This window comes from Poromitra crassiceps, assembly GCF_964638095.1.
Source record: "Poromitra crassiceps genome assembly, chromosome: 1".
NCBI lineage: Eukaryota > Metazoa > Chordata > Actinopteri > Beryciformes > Melamphaidae > Poromitra > Poromitra crassiceps.
The window spans coordinates 53,719,539-53,735,966 of record NC_139623.1 but is presented as its reverse complement, the minus strand read 5'-3'; the positions used below and the strand labels follow the sequence as shown (position 1 = coordinate 53,735,966).

The 16,428-nt window shown below is 45.6% G+C and overlaps 1 protein-coding gene across 1 annotated transcript in view; it reads left to right on the top strand.

Annotated features, from left to right (window-relative positions):
* The window catches only part of adamts16 (ADAM metallopeptidase with thrombospondin type 1 motif, 16), a gene marked incomplete at both ends in the record, with an annotated part of 179,072 nt that overhangs the window by 42,952 nt on the left and 119,692 nt on the right, over nt 1-16,428 (top strand). The window contains 2 exons of the mRNA XM_083648904.1: nt 725-842; nt 1,074-1,253. Of these exons, the coding sequence (XP_083505030.1) occupies nt 725-842; nt 1,074-1,253 (298 nt within the window). The remainder of the gene's footprint in view (nt 1-724; nt 843-1,073; nt 1,254-16,428) is intronic.

Here is a 16,428-nt window from a genome sequence, read left to right as displayed (position 1 = left end):
TGAAAAGGCTGTTTGTTATTTACCCTTTGTCACCACCTGGTGAGTATATATGTCTAACTAAAACCATTAAAATTGACAACAGGTCTGCAACTTCTTTTCCCCATGCATCTACTTGGCGCAAAAAGGTTGGGAACCCCTGTGTTACATAACTGAATTCAGGGTACAGCTCAAAAAACACATTTTGGTATCACTAACCAAATCGATATTGAAATTAATCGAATCGGAATCGAATCGAATCGAATCGAAATTAATCGATTCGCAACCTTGTGAATCGGAATCGAATCGATTCTTGAAATTTGAACCAATACCCAGCTCTACTAGAAACCAGAGATGGGGACTTGGACTTGGACTTGAGTCACATCACACACAGTGACTTGAGACTTGACTTGAGACTCGTCCTCAAAGACTTGAGACATGACTTGGACTTGAGGTTTGGGACTTGTAAACAATCTTTATTTTATTATATTTAATTAACATAAATGAAATATCTACTAATATCATCCAATCAATGCTGATACTATATTCTAATAGATAAAGGAGTGAGGATAATACAGTACATGCTTGCCCTTCAAAGACTTGAGACTTGACTTGGACTTGCAAAAAATTACTTTTCTAAGATTTGCCCTTGCACTTGGGCGTAAGATATAATATGGCCCATTGTGTTATATTCCCATACGTAATGATTATTTACTGCTGTTAACAGGACTCTCTCTTTTGCCTCTAGTCAGGTTTGATCCGAACACAGGATGCAGACTACTTCCTGAGACCCGTGTCGCCCGGCCTCGCCCAGAGAGAGAACTTCACGGGACCCTCCAGTCACCAGCCGCACATACTCTACAAGAGTACCACATATTTCCAGACAGACCAGGGAGATCACCAGCCTCATGTGCTGCATAAGAGAGCTACAGAGACACAGCCAGAATCCAATTTTTCTGAGGAAGCCACAGACACACAGAAACCTTATATTCTATGGGGAAAATCCACAGACGGGCAGGCAAACTCAAGCAGTCATGGAGCTCACAGTCTGAACAAGAGATTCACACGCTCACAGACTAATCCTACCTACAACGCAGTTAGCGAAGATCGCCGGGGGAGTCCACAAAAGCAGCAATATGGCGTTCATCATCATCACCACAGCAACAGTAACAACAACAACCACGGCGGCCAGATACAGCAGCATGACAGTGGTCATCACCATGGTGACGACTATAGGCACGAGCAGAAGCAGCACTTCTGCGGGAGACGGAAGAAATGTATGTAAGGGCAATCTCTCATTCTAATCACAATGCAGTGTGCAACATTACTGCACACGGAGCACTCGCATGCCACCTCTCCATCTATTTAAGACACCATTCCTACACTAAATTCTCGAGCTTGCCCTTAAAGGACCACTCTGCTGATGTTCAACCAGCTTTGTATCATTACAAAATCAGTAGTGTATGCAAATGAACTTTATGTAACTTCCCTCCATCTTGCCTGGACCGAGAGCTCCCCGTTCATTTGCAGAACGTCCTGCTCCAAATTATGTCATAATGATGTCATTTGGTCTAGGAAGTTCTGTAAATTAAGGAGAGAGAGCAACAATGATAGTGATAGTGATAATGATGGTAATAGTAATGATGGTAGTGATAATGATAGTAATAGTGATAGTGATAGTGATAATGATGGTGGTAGTGATAATGATAGTAATAGTGATCATGATAGTGATAGTAATAGTGATAGTAATAGTGACACCATGCCAAAAATGCTCCAAATTACATCATTATGACATAATTTGGACCTCAAGGTCTGAATGAACGGAGAGCTCTCAGTCAGGCAAGATGGAGGGAAGTTAAATATTGTTCATTTGCATATATAGTACTGATTTAGTAATGATAAATTGGTTAAAAATCGGCAAGGTGGCCCTTTAAGCTTTTAGGGAATGGACAGTTAAAGTCCAGCTGAAATTCAATTATTAAGATGAACACTCTGTTGTGTTAGAGCTCATGGCATCATTCATTAAAAATGGAGGTGTTGTGGGTCCAATTCAACAAATTATAAGCATTTATAATGGGATTAAGCTCACTTGATAACACAGATGATTTATCCATACTTTCCAACATTCACCCTTAATATTTGAATAAGACTGTTACTCATCAAAGATAATAGCTGAAGGGATATTTTCACTTTCACTTCACCATTTACTTTTACTAACCAAATTACTTTAACACATCTTGTTTTGCACATTTTGCTTTGAAAGAAGGGTTATACCCACCCCCACCCCCACAACTTTACAGGTTATAACAGAAACACATAACGTGATACAGTACATAAATAAGAGTACTCCACACAGACCAGATGCTTTCTCACATTGGCAAAGTCATAACAAATTCTTGAATTCCTGGATATAACTAAATTAGTGATCTGACCTCAAAGAGGTTAGGTTATTTCAAAGGAACTTTCAATTTTAATGTTGATGAATTCCCCCACCGGTACAATGTCATATTCACATATCAACAATTTGATATGTTGGTCATATTCATTAACTTTTTTGGTTAACTGTATTTGTAGCGAAGCTTGTGGGCTTGCTGGGGGCAAAGCTTTTGGGCTTGCCTCGTGAAGTGTGCTGGATCGTGGATGAGGGCTCACGGGCTGTGATCGATCAGAATCACAGGGATGGAGGTAGGGACCGAGATGTCGGTCCTGGGACGCGGTTGAAATACCACTGGTGACCTGGCTGGGTGTAAGGCAGTCGGTCACCAGGGCCTGGCTGGTTGTAAGATAGCCAGGATTCAGCTCGGGTTCGGATTTGGTTGTGCTAATGGTTGACATTATGAAGGTAGAGTAGGAAGTCAGAATACCTGAAGAAGTATAGAAGGCCATTATGGACCCTTTTCTACAGCCGCTCCCAGATTCCTGTGGGGAATCTGTATTCTTCCAGAAATGGCCGGAATGGCCCTCCAGTCCCACCTGGTATAGGCAGGGCTTGGTTGATTATTCTGGGAGTGAGGGGGGCTGTGGTCCGCCTGGCCACCGGCCGGGTGTAGGTACGGGTCTACACGCTGTCGTCCAGTCCCGTACATCACAAGAGCCAAGATTTGGTGACTGTCCTCGTTGGCCAGGATGTGTGTGGGAGCTGGGGGTCTACCCAGCAACTGCTGTAGTGAGCTGTAGTGGCCTCTGGGGGCTTGAGTTTCCAGTTGAGGAAACTCAGCGGCGCGAGGTCAGCGCAGGAGCCGCTCAGGAGCCGGGAGTCTACCCAGCTACTGCGGTAGTGAGGAGCCTCTGGTTCTGGTGGCTTGAGTTTCCAGTTGAGGAACCTCAGCGGCGTAGGGTCGGTGAGGAAGCCGCTCAGGAGCCGGGGGTCTACCCAGCTACTGCGGTAGTGAGGAGCCTCTGGTTCTGGTGGCTTGAGTTTCCAGTTGAGGAACCTCAGCGGCGTAGGGTCGGTGAGGAAGCCGTTTGTCTGCCCTCGTTGGAGGGAGGCCTCTGCCCCTAGTGCCTCGTTGGCCGCCCCGTGGAGCGCCGGTGTGGCATCCTCACTGAGGGCACCGAAGGTCGTACACTCCTCCGGCATGGGGGGAGCCGACCTGAGGCCACCGTAACTTGGCTTCAACTCCTCGCTCTTATCCGCGGTCGTGTGGAGTCGGGGTGTCTCTGGCCAGCGATCCGGGCTGAGAAGAGGGAAGGGGGATCCGCAACCCCGACTGCTGGTGGTGAGTGCCGGAAGGGGCCTTCCCCGCGCAATGTCGACCACAACAGCTACCTGTGATTGCGGTGGTTCGTCCTCCCACTCTTCCCAGGCCTGCAGCAGTGTCTCAGGTAAGACTGGATCATCCCAGCCTGGTTCCCATTTCCATAGGTGCTGTATGAGCAGGACAAGATGGATCCTCCCGAACTGATGGAGGGGCAAATTCCTCGGGCGGGATTCCTGCTGCAGGGCGGTGATGGGGTAAGGTTGCTCGCCTAGACCAAGGTTCGGTTCCGTTAAGGCTCTCTTGGTGCAATAGGTCTGCTCTGGGCAAATTGCCGGCGAGACGATGAGGGAGACGGCCGCCCGGTGAAGCATCTGGGGCTCCTGGCTCGCCGTCCGCAAAGGCATGTCCACTTGCTCCACTTGTTCGGACTTGTTGGCCTCCCTAGAAGCCTTGGCTGGAGTTGTCTCCATGAGCCCGGGCAGGGCCAGGAGGTGAATTCTGGGAATAGGTAGTTGAGATGGCTGGTCCCGTCCTCTGGGGGGGTCCCAGCTGTCATGTCCAGCTATCTTGTGGGAATGATTGACGCCGTCCGGCTGACTGTGCCCTGTGCTGTTGGTCCCCACGTTCGCCATGCCTCCCTGAGTCTGGTGTATCCCGGTGGCGGGCTCGGCCGCCCCGTTGCACTCTATTGCATGCTCAGGGTCGGCGACCTCTGTCCTAGGTGGGAGTGTTGGTGGCATTGGCACTGGAACAGTGGGTTCCGTAGTTTGGGTCGTTGGCTCTGGAGCCGCCGTGCTGACCTGACCCTGGTCGTGAGAGGTACGAGGCACGGGTGAAATGTTGAGCCGGGGTGCGGACACCGGTGAAGTGGGTGGCGCCCTCCGGGTTGCTAACCCTGAGGCAGGTACGCACGCCTGTCTCTGGTCTTGGGAGGCGAGAGGCACAGGTGGAACTGCCGGGTCCCCGGCAAGCAGACGGGCGCGAGGCCGGGCCGCTACGTGCTTCTGCTCGACTTGCAGCCGGGCACGAACCCGGGCCTCATCCAGCGCCAGCTCAGCTTGCCGCAGGCGTCGGCTTCTCTCCAGGCGGCGGGTGATCCGCTCTCTAGCTTGGAGGGCCTCCTCTTCGGCCTGTTGGGCCTCTCTGGCTTGCTTTTTCAGCCGGTCGTACTCCTCATGAGCTTCCTCCTCCTCCGCGTGTTGGCGGCGAAGGCTCTCGGTCGGCAATCGTGCCATCTCCTCCTCGTAGGCTGCCGCTTGGGCTGGGGAGGAAGAGTGGGCGCGTACGGTTGACCGTGAGCTGGCGCTAGAGTGTCGCGATGTGCCATGGTCAGTCCGGTGGCTAGCGCTATGATGGTGAGAGTGATGATGACTCCTGCGCCCGCTGGGGCTGCAGGATGCATAGGCGTCATGGTTGTCATAGGTCAAACCTCCATGACCTGACCTGTCCCGACTTGACTGGTGGCCAACTTGATGGGACCTGCCAGTGCGTTGGGATTCCTTGAAGTATTCAGTGATGTCCCGGTTGGTCTCCCTTTGGCGCGCGATCGTAGCGTCGAACTTAGCCTTTTCTCGAGCTAGATCGGCCCTTGCCTGGACTGCCTGAGCAGGGAGTCGGTTTTCCTGGTGGCTGCGGATGAGTTCCTGCCCCGGTTGGACTGGCCCCTGAGTACTACTCCGAACCCTGGATACTCTGTTGTATCCAGATTCGATCTGGTGGGGGAAGGATTGCTCCTCTGGTCGGCGAGGTGCTGTGACCAGGGCGAGCTCACCTGACTCCTGTTCCATCTCTGAGCGTCGCAAGTCCTCTGATCCGCTCGAAGGACCAAATTGTAGCGAAGCTTGTGGGCTTGCTGGGGGCAAAGCTTTTGGGCTTGCCTCGTGAAGTGTGCTGGATCGTGGATGAGGGCTCACGGGCTGTGATCGATCAGAATCACAGGGATGGAGGTAGGGACCGAGATGTCGATCCTGGGACGCGGTTGAAATACCACTGGTGACCTGGCTGGGTGTAAGGCAGTCGGTCACCAGGGCCTGGCTGGTTGTAAGATAGCCAGGATTCAGCTCGGGTTCGGATTTGGTTGTGCTAATGGTTGACATTATGAAGGTAGAGTAGGAAGTCAGAATACCTGAAGAAGTATAGAAGTAGAAGGAATCTATATTGCGTCACAGAACACTTTGTTTATATCCCCGCATTTGTGATGTCACAACATCCAGGGAGCTATGACATCATCAGCGTTATGTCTGACATCGCTGATGACCTCACAGGTGAACTCTATGCTATGACATCGTCATTGTCATCGTTGATGATGTCATCATCATTACGTCGTTGGCGCGCCGGCTCGTGGGCGTCGACTGCCCCAAGAACAGGCCTGACGGTGGGCCATTATGGACCCTTTTCTACAGTATTAGTAGCTGACCTCACAGTGTTATGGTTGGTTGGTGTAAGGCAGTGGTTCCTTCATTTCATTTTTGGTTAACTGTATTAGTAGCTGACCTCACAGTGTTGTGGTGTTTGGTTAACTATTAGTAGCTGACCTCACAGTGTTGTGGTGTTTGGTTAACTGTATTAGTAGCTGACCTCACAGTGTTGTGGTTTTTGGTTAACTGTATTACTAGCTGACCTCACAGTGTTGAGGTTGGTTGGTGTAAGGCAGTGGTTCCTTCCTTCATTTCATTTTTGGTTAACTGTATTAGTAGCTGACTTCACAGTGTTGTGGTGTTTCGTTAACTGTATTAGTAGCTGACCTCACAGTGTTGTGGTTTTTGGTTAACTGTATTACTAGCTGACCTCACAGTGTTGTGGTTTTTGGTTAACTGTATTAGTAGCTGACCTCACAGTGTTGTGGTTTTTGGTTAACTGTATTAGTACCGAGCTTTTGGCCAGAGTGGCGCTGTTGAGCGCTGTGACGCCTGGGCTCCAACCCGGAAAAAATAATATCACCAGCACAGACTTCAGATGAAAAGAGGCATTTATGAGCAGCGTCGAGCTTTCTAACCCCGACATTGAGAAGCTATGAACCCTTCTTCTCAAGTATGTGGCTTTGAAATGTTTCTGTGACACTTGTAAATACGTCCGTATCGCTGATTTAGACAGCTTGGGAGCCAAAGTCGCAGGCAAGTCTATGTACGGAGATGGGACTCTTTCTAGGGTAGCATAGCATAGAAAGAGGAGAAACTGGGCTACTTTCAGGCTACTACACATCATTTTGCTCCTTGTATGTCATGAACAGCCTTTGTTGACGTTGGGGAAGACAACAATTTCGATATGCAGCCTGTAAACAATTTGTTGTGGCAGGCAGGGTTCCTATGCAGGTCTGGAAAAGTATTTAAAATGAATTTGATGATTTCCAGGTCTTGAATAGTTTTGGGATTTGGTGAGAGACAGAAATCTGGAAAGTATGGAAAATTGTGTGGTTCGAGACTTCGGGTCCAATACACACATAATTCTAGCTTTTACATTATGTTGTAGCCACTTTGAGTCCACTGTTTTTGTTGATGTGAATAATGTTCATATAGAGGGATGCTATTTACTATCCAGCTGCTGTCACTGTCGGCATGCATTATCAAATACCTACAAAAATCAAATTGAGTCAAGAACATAGGGTCTTGCCTGGGAAAATATGTAATTTAATAATGGAAAGCATGTAGGAACCCTGCCAATCATCTCACATATTGATATTTGTGGAGAACAGTCTTCATCTATACAGTGAGAGTTATCAGGGGCAAAAGCTGTCTTATCTGCATAAATCATATTGAATGCCAGACAAAACCTTCAAAACAACGCAAGATCTTGAATTTTTTTAATTGGAGATGTGTAGGGACCCTGACTATGGAACACCTGGACATAGACAGGCTATCATTACATTTTATAAAACAAACTGCAATTGTGCAACAATTACATTTTATGTACAGTACTTGTTAGTATTAGGGATGTTCATTTTGAATCAATTTCCATAATCGAAATTCGGGAAAATAAACGATCGATTATCGATAGCGTAATAATAATAATAATAATAATGATTATTATTATTTTTTTGTAACTCTGGTCTGGTAATACCGTTGCGCGTTCTCGGCCAGCTATAATGGCGATGCCGCTGTGTAGTAAGAATATCAGACACTAGCGCTGTGGCCAGGTAAACAAACATGTTACATGTCAGGTTACATGATGTAAGGCAATCGGCGTCTTCCAACTTAGCTGACAGCACAAGAGTCCAATCAACAGGCCTGAGCTCGGCGTGCCCACGTCATGAGCGCGCCTGCGGTAACGTTGACAACCACAGTCACACAGCCTTACACTAGCTAGCTAGGCTACTGTACTCACTTTTTCAAAGTAGGACTCAGGCAGCTCACCGCCCGTGGCTTCCAGGCTTATAAACTCGCGACAAAAACCTCATCTGTCCTGATGGTCAAGTGCCATCCAGCTGCTCTCAGAGTCCGACGCGTGGATATTATTATTTGCCAGGAGATGTGTGTGAATTGATTCAGGTGGACGTTAGCAGCTAAAGGCTAGCTGAGTCCATGCTGACTGCTGCTACTTCATAGTTCATAACGTTATAAACAAATAAAACGACTTGAATTCACTTAAACACGTGTACCATTACTCACACTTTGTTGGAAATTAGGAGAGAAGTGTACAAAGTGTCATAGTTATAACAGCCTCGCTGAGGCCCGGAGACCGCTGGGTGCGTTTGTTTGTGTCCACAGCATTGATGTCACTCTCCAACACCTCGCGCCTGCACACACTCTTCTCTCCTCAGAATGCCACGTTGATTTTCAACTATAGAAAGGGAAGGGAGAAATGGTAGGAGAAAATAAAAAGCAAATGTTGATCTTTTCCAACCATTAGGCTACGTTTAATAGCACCGCGATAGCCCTCTCCACTTCCCTTGTCGGGGAGAGAGAGGGAGACACGGGGCATACTGTCGGCCTATAATGTTGGAGTAGCGAACGGACAATGGCGGGCGAGTTGAGCTCGGTCCGAGTCTCAAGCGGGTTGGGCTGGGTCGGATTACATTTTTTGGACCGTTGAGAAGAGAACTATACATGACCAGAGTTGGGGTCCGTTACTCAAAAAAGTAATATATTACACATTACACATTACTTTCAAAAAAAGTAATGTCTTACTTTACTTGATTACTCCCTGGAGAAAGTAATTCGTAACACTACTCGTTACATTACTTTTGCGTTACTCCGTAACATCGCCTGAGATGCATTGTCACGTAATTTGCCAGTTAACAATACAACATTAATCCTTACATATATGCCCATATATTAGCACAAATCTCTATCGTAATAAGGTAGGTTGCAAAACTTTTCCTGTCTGATGGTGGCTGTCCGTTCCCTGCTATCTGTATTTTGCTCAATATGTTTCTGAAAAATGGCGATTTCATTCTACTGTTGAAACTGGCAACATTTCCTCTACCATGTACGAGGCAACAAGCCTGTCCATCTCTGATTTTGATGTTACCTTGTGAAAAGCAAGCTTTTGCTGCTTGCTTGGGGTCAAGGCAGGCGACTCAGCTTGGGTCTGCAACCAGCTTTGTGTTAGCATGTTTCCACTGCAGATGCTTTGAGAGGTTTATGTCATACGGTAGCTGCTTCTGTCCAGGGCGTTTGCAGTGTCACATTCTTGTCCTTCCGCGCAACAAAAAGTTGTTGTAGAAGACGGCCTTTTTGGCAGATTGCTGGCAGACTATTACGGAACATACCGCACTGCACCCACTTCACTAGAACACGTTGTATTTACAAGGGGTATTTACAGACCCCATCGCTGTATGTGGGTTTCTCTTATGGTTTACGTTTACATTTAATTTAATTTAATTTTGTCCAATATTCAGATATTCCAGAATTGCATGTTGTGTTAAAATACATATTATTTATCTCTAACACTCTTTAGCCTGATTTAATTGTAAAACAGAATGTAAAAAGTTATGCAAAGCCTTCTGGGAAATTTAACCCGTGGAAGAGGAAAGTGGGCGGAGTTCCCAGCATGCCCTGGGGGTACTGTGTTTTTGTGTCAATTGTTTGTTTGTCAATGTGTTTTGGAGGTTAAAATGATGTATTGTTCTATATGCATGATGTTAGTTATCTGATAAGTTATGTGTCGACTCATAGTGCTGTTGCATGTGCATGCTAATACAAAGTTGAAATATTGGCACCATGATTGATTCTGCTGTGCAGTTAAGTGACCTGTCTGATGGGACACAGGATCTGTTATTAAAACGGAGATCTTTTCTCTCTATATTTATCTTGCTACTACGCATGTAACGAGGTAAGCGTTTGATTAGTAACTGTAATGTGATTACTGCACTTAGGTACAGTAGTGCCTTACACTACTCGTTACCGACAAAAGTAATGTGATTACAGTAACGCGTCACCCCCAACTCTGTACATGACAGCCATCAAGAAAGGAGGACAGCACTCCAAGTTGAATACTTTTATTACCACACAGACGTTTGGGCAGCAGCCCTTTTTCAGAGTGTGAAATGGCAATAATACACAGGTGATTCACAGGTGGGCATGAGCACGTTATTTGATTTATATGCATGACAGCACATCTCTCTCTCTCTCGCTCTCCCCATCTAGGCTATCTTTTCTCTCTCGCCCTGTTTCTCTCTCTCACTCTAGTCCCTCATTGAGGAGGAAGCTGCTGATGTGACGCTGTGACTTTCATGGGCATGACCATGCCTCCACAATGCTTTTGGAGCTTTGCGCCTGGATGACGTGAAGAGCAGCGGCCCGACACGCCCACAATTAGGGTTTTGCGCTGCGCTATTCCAGCGCAAAACGGGCGCTAATGCAAAATTACCGCCATTGCAAAGATAGGGCCCTATGTGTTTCAGAGGTACTGTATGCACCTTGCTGCTACAAATTGAACATTTTCCAGTTGAAAAAGTAAGCTTATTAAATACTAATTAATTAGGCTATATTTCATGTGCTACATTTCAAGTGACAATCTGTGATGACATGTTTCCTGTCACACCTAGCCCTCATTCGCAGCTTGTCGCAGTCGCAGCTTGACAGAAAACAAGTTGCTGAGGCTCTGGAGATCTGGGATGTACCGGTAGTCCTTCTCAATGCTCTCCAAAACACATATCCTACAGGAGAACATAAAACATATTATTTGCAATTCTTTTCAAATCAATGCTAAAACATTTTAGGGTAAAATATTGACATGAGTAACTGGTGATCTGCAGATGATGTAAACTTTTGTAATAAATGTTATCTCTTCTACTTCAAGCTCTGTCTAGTCTGGTCAATTATAGGACAAGATACACTTAGCCTACTGTAACACAGATGGACACAAAGCCACTACTGCAACAGTAGCCTTATAGGTGCAGGGTGAGAAATTAGCACTGCAGCTGCTGATGAAATAGTAAAGTGGCTGGTAGATTTAAGACGCAAAATAATTTACTATAAAAAGTTGATTTTAATTTCCCACTCTGGTAACGTTCAACATGCTAACGTTAGCCTTAGCCTAACACCAGCAAGAGCCAACTTGTGTGATGACAATTCATCACACAAAATTCCATTTAATGCTAGCTGGTTGCCAATATTGACTGCATCAAAGACGTAGCGAAGTAATAAGTATTACTATTAAAACAAATGTGAATTATATTCGCTAAACATTATCTATGTATAAAACAGACTTACCTGACAGCTTAGGCTTCAGTCGTTCTGTGATTCGTTTATTATGCCTCCGCCGGCGATAGCCAGGCCGGAGGCATTATGGATCCGGGTTGTCCGTCCGTACGTACGTCCGTCCGTCCGTACGGCCGTCCGTCCGTCCGTACGGCCGTCCGTCCGTACGATGTTTGTTAACGCGATATCTGAGGAACGCCTGGACGGAATTTCATCAAATTTGTCTCAAACATCGACTTAGACTCAAGGATGATCTGATTAGATTTTGGTGGTCAAAGGTCAAAGGTCAAGGTCACTGTGACCTCTCGAACGCCATTTTCAAGCTTGTTAACGCGATATCTCAGGAATGCCTTGACGGAATTTAATCTAACTTGTCTCAAACATCGACTTGGACTCAAGGATGAACTGATTAGATTTTGGTGGTCAAAGGTCAAAGGTCAAGGTCACTGTGACCTCTCGAACGCCATTTTCAAGCTTGTTAACGCGATATCTCAGGAATGCCTTGACGGAATTTAATCAAACTTGTCTCAAACATCGACTTGAACTCAAGGATGAACTGATTAGATTTTGGTGGTCAAAGGTCAAAGGTCAAGGTCACTGTGACCTCTCGAACGCCATTTTCAAGCTTGTTAACGCGATATCTCAGGAATGCCTTGACGGAATTTAATCAAACTTGTCTCAAACATCGACTTGGACTCAAGGATGAACTGATTAGATTTTGGTGGTCAAAGGTCAAAGGTCAAGGTCACTGTGACCTCTCAAACGCCATTTTCCAGCTTGTTAACGCGATATCTCATGAATACCTTGACGGAATTTCATAAAATTTGCCTCAAACATCTACTTAGACTCAAGGATGAACTGATTCGATTTTGGTGGTCAAAAGTCAAAGGTCAAGGTCACTGTGACTTCTCAAACGCCATTTTCAAGCTTGTTAACGTGATATCTCAGGAATGCCTTGACGGAATTTAATCAAACTTGTCTCAAACATCGACTTGGACTCAAGGATGATCTGATTAGATTTTGGTGGTCAAAGGTCAAAGGTCAAGGTGAGCTCTCGAACGCCATTTTCAAGCTTGTTAACACAACATCACAGGTGCGCCTTGACGGAATTTCTTCCAATTTGCCTCAAATGGCGATTTGGACTCCAGAATGAACTAATGGCGGAGGCATAAGTCCGCGTTGCGGTCGTTCTAGTTTCATAATGGTTTGTTCACTTCCTAATACGTCCTGTTTCTATTGTAAATAAATAAAAAACACGCTTTTATTTTGAAGGCAAAATCACTCAAACGAAAGTGAAGTTGTAAGAAATTGTTGCTCATTTCACAGAGGCATTCTTGCGGTTTCCCCATCACACACGGAAGAACAACCAAAAACAACGAATGACAGCGTTTTCATGTGATGACTGACAGCTAGTTTGAGTGATGCCTGACAGCTAGTCTGCAGGAGGATCGACAACGTTTTTGTGTGAGACGTGAGGAGTGATGCCTGACAGCTAGTTTGAGTGATAAGTGAGGCAGGAGGAATGACAGCGTTTTCATGTGAGGACTGAAGGTGTTTCAGAGCACACTCAACGGTTTACTATAGGAGACATGACAACTGACAACGCTTAGACTGAGGAACGATAGCCTATACTCTGAGGGACGAGGATGTCCTAAAATGGTTGCCGTACCGGTGGCCTGGCCTGGCATGGCCTGCAAAAACAATAATAATAATAATAATTTATTTTAATCTATTTTTTGCAGGCCAGGCCACTCACTGAACAGCAGGCCAGTATGTATAAGTGTTCCTAGTTGCACAGATAGCAGGCAGGCAGGCTGCCAGGCAGGGAGGAATGAGTTAACTTTTCAGTCAGAAGCTCCTGAGACCCCAGCATGGGTGGGCGGGGCTTGCTGTTCAATGGTGCCAAAATGGAGAAGAAAAGAGGTGCAGAGAGGTGGAAAGCAAGCAGCCTATGTTGCGTCTTGGCCTAAACTACAATATCAGTGGTAGACAATTATTTGAGTAGAATATTTGAGAGAAATTAAATGAATAACGCTAATTTGTATTTATTTATTTATTTATTTATTTATTTATTTATATTAGGCTATATTAAAAAAATCCCATTGGTCAACTGTAAACAGTAGTGGCTAAACTATAAGTATGGGTTGGATTGCTTTTGGGGTTTTCTTCACAAAAGTGGAGAAGGAGGCAGAAGCAGCACTAGCACTGCAGCAGGTGCCCCTGCAGAGCTGGAGGTGGTGTTGAACTTATCAGAATCAGGAACCTTCAGGTAGGCTACAATTTCAGAGCATAAAGTGAAACATGTAGGCTATATGCTTATTGATTTCACATGAATGTGCTTTATGAGATTATCAGTAGGACTGCATAATACAGTTTAAAGTGGAGATGAAGCAGTTTGATGTTATTATTTTTGTATTTGCATTTAACCTCAGACAAGGCAAGACGGGACACTGCACTCTTCCTTAAATTAAGTTTGCTGTGAAGCTTTTGTACAGAGGCATGTTTTTGTTTTTACGTCTTCATATTATACTTGCAGTATAGGCAATGTTGAATTCTATTAGTGAACAAATAACATGTAGCATCACGACACGTTAGCATTATATTCACCAAATCTTGCTTCAAACGACCCAAATTCGCCGGCATGTGTGTCCGTGTGTGTTGGCCTGGCCTGCATGGTATCTAATGCCGGGCCTGAATTATGGTCCCAGTCCGCCCCTGCCCTCACTTGACCATGAGAACGCAGCAAATGCTGCAAAACATTTTTTCCCCATTTTTCTTTTTTGCTGGGAGTTGACTTCATGAGTGATTTGACTTAATATAATTTGAAAAGGAAAGAGGAACACAGTTTTACACATTGTCAAATGTTAGTTCTCAGTTTCATTCACATTTTTTGACTGGCTGTCCTGGAAATGTGACCTGATGGGATAGGAAGCTTCCAAGGGAAAGTTTTGACAGACGTTTCACACGCTGCGTTTGCTCTCGGGGAATTATCTCAATTTCCATCAGCATGTTTTTTTTCTTTGGTCGACTTCATTACTGACTTCCTGTGGCAGGTCGGTTTCAAAGGAACGTGTTTTATATTCACATTACCCTGTGACAAATGTTTGCCCTCAAGAAATTATCGCAGGATCAGTCGACCCTGTTGGCCTCACAGGGGGTTGAGGTCATTTTGAGAGCACGGATTTGGATTTGGGGGGTAGTACCACCACCACCCTGCAGAACGCCAGCTGTCTGTCCCCTGTGAAAACACACTCGTGTTTACATTCCCAGAAGATGACATCACTGAACACCTGTGCAGTGTTTACTTTGGTCACTCACCTGCTTTCCGGCTGTATAAGCAAACTCTCTAGCCTTTATAGTTTATGGCGCTCAGGCAGTGTGAGGTGAAAGTTCATGATAACCTGAAAACGTGTCAGTGGAGAATGGAGGCGATGGTGTCAAAAGCAGCCATGGGTTGACTTTGATTGGTATGTAGCCTATACTATTGACCTCATGTAGGTACTTCCCAGCGGCAACTCCAAGCTTCAAAAGGCGAGTTAAAAACAGGGCAGAGCTAGGGAATTTGATGTCTTTGTGTTTGTGTGAGTCACATCATGTTTTCACTTAAACCTTTGATCTGTGAAGTCTTCACATTAAGGCTGCAGTAATGTGTTGCATCATGATTTTTTTTTATAGCTAGATGTATATATTTGTCCTAAAATTTGTCCTAAAAATGTTAGCTATAATTCCCTCAAACCATTACACAATCACAATCAGAATGACTGTTACCAAATGAACACACCAGCATTTTGGGAGATTTGCCTATCTTCCATCTTCTCGATAGTAAGACGAGAAGGTAGATGCCCTTCTCTTCTCTGTGCGTGTAATCGAAATATAGCAGGCTAAAATATCCGCCAGTCAACATCGTGCAGCACCTGGCTGCAGATTTCAGCTAAAAACAGCATGTAAATGATGTCTTTTCAAGTCAATTTGGCATCTCAGGGCTTGTGGAGAGTTGGATTATGCCAGGTGAGCAGTATGGAAGGATTTTTTTCTTTTCTTTTTGCTCATGTTAATATGGGTAGGCAATGACTACCATTCATTGTGCTAAGCTAGCTAGCAGCAGGGGCAGCTTGCTATTTTTCTACTACACGCACAGAAGAGAAGGGCATCTTCTCATCTTGGGAAGATGGCAAATGTGTATTCTCTGTGTTTCTTTAACCAAATACCTCGGAAAATGTATTGAGACACAGATGGCTAAAGCATTACGGTAATTGTTTTTACCAACATTAAAGAAGCATAAAATGGCCTGTCTGCACCATTATGTCACTTCGCTTTAGGCCTGTATGAAGTTAGTGTTTATATATATATATATACAGGGCCGATCCTGGCCATTTGGGTGCCCTAAGCGTAATTGTTCTGTGGTGCCCCCCCCCCCCCCCCCCCGTAAAACTTTCAATAACTGTCAAACGAAAGACTGCAAAATCATTAATTATGAACGATACTAGTGTATCTCACATTTCATTACATGTGGGAAACAAACAATTGTTAGAATTACTGTACATGTCAGCAAACAAGTGATTGTTAAACTGTACATGCAAGCAGGGGCGGACTGGGATCATAATTCAGGCCGGGCATTAGATACCAAGCAGGCCAGGCCGATACAGGCCGACGTGCGTGCCGGCGTCCGAAGGGCGGCGGCGAAAAATTTGGGCTGTTTGAAGCCCAATTTGGGCCGTTTGAAGCCAGATTTGGGCTGTTTGAAGCCAGATTTGGACCGTCTGAAGCCCGATTTGGGCCAGTTGAAGCCAGATTTGGGCCAGTTGAAGCCAGATTTGGGCCGGTTGAAGCCAGATTTGGGCCGCTTGAAGCCCAATTTGGGCCGTTTGAAGCCCAATTTGGGCCGAGTCCAATTTTACAATGAGATGCACCCTGAATAAAGTAATAAAACCACTAGTAAACCAGTAGGCGGCGCCTGGCCTGCTGTTCAGTGAGTGGCCTGACTGAGGGCACCAAAAAAAAAAAAAAAAAAATTTGGTGCCCTCAGTCACGTGATGCCCTACGCAGTCTGCGTACTCTGCGTAATGGGTTGGAGCGGGCCTGTATATATATCTGTGTTTATAGAGAATTTG